Source organism: Vigna radiata, chromosome 9, assembly GCF_000741045.1.
Source record: "Vigna radiata var. radiata cultivar VC1973A chromosome 9, Vradiata_ver6, whole genome shotgun sequence".
NCBI classification, from domain to species: Eukaryota; Viridiplantae; Streptophyta; class Magnoliopsida; order Fabales; family Fabaceae; genus Vigna; species Vigna radiata.
This window is the reverse complement of record NC_028359.1, coordinates 6,979,547-6,984,455: the sequence shown is the minus strand read 5'-3', so window position 1 is coordinate 6,984,455 and position 4,909 is coordinate 6,979,547. Positions and strand designations below refer to the sequence as shown.

The following is a 4,909-nucleotide window of genomic DNA, read 5'->3' as shown; positions in this document are numbered from 1 at the left end:
TCTTAGAGAACGTGAGAACGTGCGATGTATGCATACATGAATTGTATCAATTTTTATTATTATATGAATAAAATCAATTTCCAAGCATAAATGATTTATCTCATTTTCAATAAGAAACCAATATTTCAGTAATTAGAAATTAAAAGAAGTTATATTTTTTATTTTATGGCATTTTTCTTGGATTTTAAAACTTAAAAAAAAATATATTAATGTAAGCATATACAACTAAAGTCATATCATTATTAAAGATCTGGTGACAAGTGTGCTACCTATGTAACAATCAATACAAGGAGTAAATTATAAATTATATATTTATAATAATAATAATAATATCATATCTACTTACATTTAATTACTAATGAAACTAAATTAACATTATCATAGTGGCCCCGTGTTGAGAATTCGCAGTGTAGGAATATATATAATTTAAAGAAGGATATATACAAGATGAACAGGTGAAGCATTTCATATACCAGACGCTCTGCAAGATAAACACAAGCTCTACTACATACCAGGAACGCTATCAATATGGGAGAAGAAGCAAAAAGGTAAGAAGAAACTAAATGATACTCAAAGTTTTTGTTTTTGTTGTATATGGAAACTTGAATTTGTTATTATATACATATATGTGTGTGAGTTTGAATGAAAATGATTGCACATATGAATCAGAAAATCTAGAGATTCACATAATAGAAGCTTAATCAGATTACAAAATGTGGAGAAAAAAAATGATGTACCTAAATATTATGAACTTAATGAAGATTGTATGCATTTTTTTCACAGCACAGAAATAAAATGCAGATCTGTTTATTGAGTTGGATATACAGGTATGCAGTGGTGACAGGAGCTAACAAGGGAATTGGTTATGGAATATGCAAGAAACTGGCTTTGAATGGAATTGTGGTGGTGCTAACAGCTAGAAATGAGAAAAGGGGTTTGGATGCAATGGAAAGATTGAAAGAGTTTGGTCTCTCAGACCTTCTGGTTTTTCATCAACTTGATGTCACTGATCCTCCTAGTGTTGCTGCTTTGGCACAGTTCATCAAAACCAGATTTGGAAGACTTGACATCTTGGTACCAGTTTATATATTTCTCACTATTTCCCTCCTTTTTCAACTTTTGTTCAGATTAATTACAGAATTATACGTTAAAAATGTTAAAAATATTCTTGAAGAACAAAGAAGTAGAGTATTTGTTTTGGGTGCAGGTGAACAATGCAGGTGTTCCTGGAGGACTAGTAAATGGAGAGAATGTTCTTAGAAAGGTAAGGTTGATTCCTTCCATGTCTTTACAAAAACATGATAACCCTTTACATTGGTTAGGCGAGGATGTATACAACAATAATGAAAGCATAGAAATTTTTAAAACCTTGGTGTTAGTGTCAGATACAATTAATTGCAATTATGAAACATTTTTTAGAAGCTGAGTTGACTGTTGCAATGGATTATCACATGGTATAGTCCATGATTTGAAAAACTGCATGTGAATGAACTATTTGCATAACCATTGTATATTTTGCATGTGCATGCCTCGAGATTGAGGTTGCTAGAAGGTTACAAAAAAGATGAAGTCCAAGGTATACATTTTGTATTGTTACAAAGTACAAATCAGAAGGTGTGGGTATAATTTTATAGGATGCATGTTTAGTTGATAAAATAACTATGAATATAATATATAGGTACTGGTCAATGGTATTAAATACATATTTGATTAGTATATTTTATATAATAGTAAAAACTCCCTACAATATCTTTGGAAGATACGTTTAACTCAAAGCTTTAATACCGTTTTTGGTCCCTAGCTTGGGAGGTTTTGTTCAATATGGTCCTATATTTTTTTTTAGTAACAATTGATCCCACTTTTTGAAAAAACTGTTCAATTGACTCCTTTTTGGTTACGACGTCAATTTTCTAATGATGTTGGTTACGACGTCAATAAGTTTTTTCATGCATTCACCTATCCAAATGTTATTTTAATAGTCCTGACATAATGTTATGTTAAAAATCATGTCATCATCGTATACAATAAGGACTATAATAAACAATTTAAACTTAAATATGGGACCACTATGAACAAAAAGGACTCAATTGAACAGTTTTTTTAAAAGGTGGGATCAATAGTTATGAAAAAAAAAGGTAGGACCATATTACTCTCCCAAACTAGGGACCAAAAGCACTATTAAGCCTAACTCAAATTGTGTTTAAAGTAAATATAGGAAAAAAAAGTTCTTTCTAGAACAAAAGAAAAAAACTTAGATATATCAAATCTTTCTCCAAAAATAAGATGATGATGAAACCAAATTCAAATTCTAAAATTAAATACTTTAATAACTCTCAAGAGTATAGTTTGTCTAAATTATTGATTAATCCTATAAATATGAATATAAGAGCATGTGTTATTGTTTGTTATTGCAGAAAAGGGGCGAAATATCAGATTGGAATATAATAGTTCCACAAAATTATGAGTTAGCAGAAGAATGTGTTGAAATAAACTTTTTTGGTGCAGAAAGAGTAACAGAAGCTCTTCTTCCACTCCTTCAACGATCTACTTCTCCTAGGATTGTCAATGTCTCCTCTAGAAGAGGTGTATTGAAGGTAAAATGATTTCATCATTTATAGTTAAATTCCATCTTAACATATTTCTTTTATGATTATTGCCTCTCAAATCATGAGTTTGATAAAAAAGAAAGATGGACAGTTTATTAGGAAGTGTTTACTAATTATAAATTTAAAAGCACTTAAACAATATTTAAGACTAATTCTTAAAGTTAAGAATGTTTATAATCTTTCAATTTTGGTGATATTAAAATTAATTTATATTATTTTCACACATTTTAATTTCTAAACTTTTAAGTTAATATTTAAGAATGTTTATAAAGTTTGACACATTTATATTTTAATATTAACTAAGAAATATATATATATATATATATATATATATATATATATATATATATATATAAATAATTAAATTAAAAATAAAATATCAGAATTAAGAAATTAAAAAAATTATTTTAATTTAATATTAAAATTAAGAAACTAAAAATATATTTAATATGTCACAAGTTTTCAAAGTAAATATTTGATTTAATATAATAAATATTTATATATTTATTTTTAATGCAATAAAAAGATCTTAATGTAAAATTTTTAATTTTATTAGTTTTACCATTTAAATTTTATTAATAATTAAAATAATTCGGTACATTTTTAATGTCTAATAATTATCGGAAACCTTTATTCAAAATTTAATATGTTATTAACTATTATTTTTATTTAAAATAAATAGATAAGATAATTATTAAAAACTAAATGCATATTTAATTACTTTAATTATTAACAAAATTCAAATAAAATGAATGTAATTAAAAAATTTACACAAAAAGTATTATTTTTTTTTTATTAAACTAAAATTGAAATACATCAAATAATTATTACACTTTTTATTTATGAACATAAACTTATATTATTTTTGGTTGTTTGTTGTTTCAGAATATACCAAATGATTGGGCAAGAGGAGTGCTGAGTGACATTGATAACCTTACAAACAAAAAGCTTCATGTGGTGTTAAGGGAGTTTCTGAAAGATTACAAAGAAGGATCATTGGAATCGAAGAAGTGGCCAGCTGTTCTTTCTGGCTACACCATGTCCAAAACAGCCTTAAATTCGTATACAAGAATGTTGGCTAAGAAGTTTCCTCGTTTTCGCATAAACTGTTTGTGCCCGGACTTTGTCAAGACTGATCTAAACCAGAATGTAGGGTTTTTAACCATTGATGAAGGTGCTGAGTGCCCCGTCAGACTAGCTCTTTTACCAGATGATGGTCCTTCTGGTCTCTTTTTCTTAAAGAATCAAGTACTTTCTTTTTTCTAAAACCACATTTTATTTTCATATTTGGATGTATTTCTGGTTCGATCAAACTTTCTGTCTGTTATATTCTCTGAATCAATATTATTGTAGGCATATCAAACTATCTCTTTGCTTTTTTTATTTTATTTATGTGTCATGGATTTGTAGGGTTAAGAGATTAACCTTTCTTACGTAATTTTATTGCTTTTCGATGTTTGAGTCGCACGTTTCACTCGTCTGCTTTCAATCTGGATCGCTCGTTTTCAGTCTGGACCGCTCGCTTTTGGTCTGGACCGATCGGTTTTCAGTATTGACCGCTCGATTTTCAATTTGGACCGCTCAGTTACACTCTTGATCAAGGGGAAAAGTACCTGCAAAAGATACTCTGACGCTCAAGTTAGGCGTGTGTTGAAAGAGCTTTTGCTCACAACTAAATATTAAGTGATAGTTTATCACAACTTAATGTTGAGTGATAGTTTATCACAACTGATTATTTGGGATCTCATTGAACGTGAGTAGAACGTACCTAGCTTTTGGCCTTGAGCTCATATTTATAGGTCATACGATGGATCCTAAACTAGCACAGATCCAATAAAATAAAAACAGACTCACATTTAGATTCAGTTGGTTGCTTATAAGCATCTTATCAATATCTTTAATAAGATATCTTTGATTTTTTTATCATCCGCTGGACATTTGGCCCAATAATAAAATAAAAGTTGGCCAATTGTGCCCCAACATCAATTGAACCGTTCAACCTGATTGACCATTGTTGTTGTAGTGGATGGATCGAACGGCTCTTAGCGCTAACCGTTCGGTCTATACTATATATCGTAACATATGCCCCCCAAGTCCGAGTTAAGCATTCAACTTTAGTCATGATTAACTATAGGACTTATATGAGTTTAAGGGAGGTTGTACCCGTTGTATTGGGGAGGCTGCTTTTAGTCCCTGCTCGTCGCTGACCGGACAGTGGACTTTATGAGTTCCCTTTTAAACTTTTTACTAGGCCGAGCGACGTATGATGGGAGTACTTTTTAGAACTTTTTCCCACGTTGTCT

General features: G+C 29.6%; 1 protein-coding gene across 2 annotated transcripts; it reads left to right on the top strand.

Moving 5' to 3' along the window:
* Positions 1 to 449: 449 nt before the first annotated feature.
* Positions 450 to 3,994, top strand: LOC106773907 ((+)-neomenthol dehydrogenase-like). Of its 2 annotated transcripts, none has more exons than XM_022785974.1 (5): positions 450 to 548; positions 828 to 1,074; positions 1,208 to 1,264; positions 2,415 to 2,594; positions 3,492 to 3,994. In XM_022785974.1, exons 1-5 carry the CDS (start codon positions 529 to 531, stop codon positions 3,870 to 3,872), a joined length of 885 nt encoding a protein of 294 aa, XP_022641695.1. In that variant the 5' UTR covers positions 450 to 528; the 3' UTR covers positions 3,873 to 3,994. The 2 variants fall into 2 exon arrangements, with proteins under 2 accessions (XP_022641695.1, XP_022641694.1); XM_022785973.1 differs by having other exon boundaries at positions 490 to 548; positions 784 to 1,074.
* Positions 3,995 to 4,909: the final 915 nt, after the last annotated feature.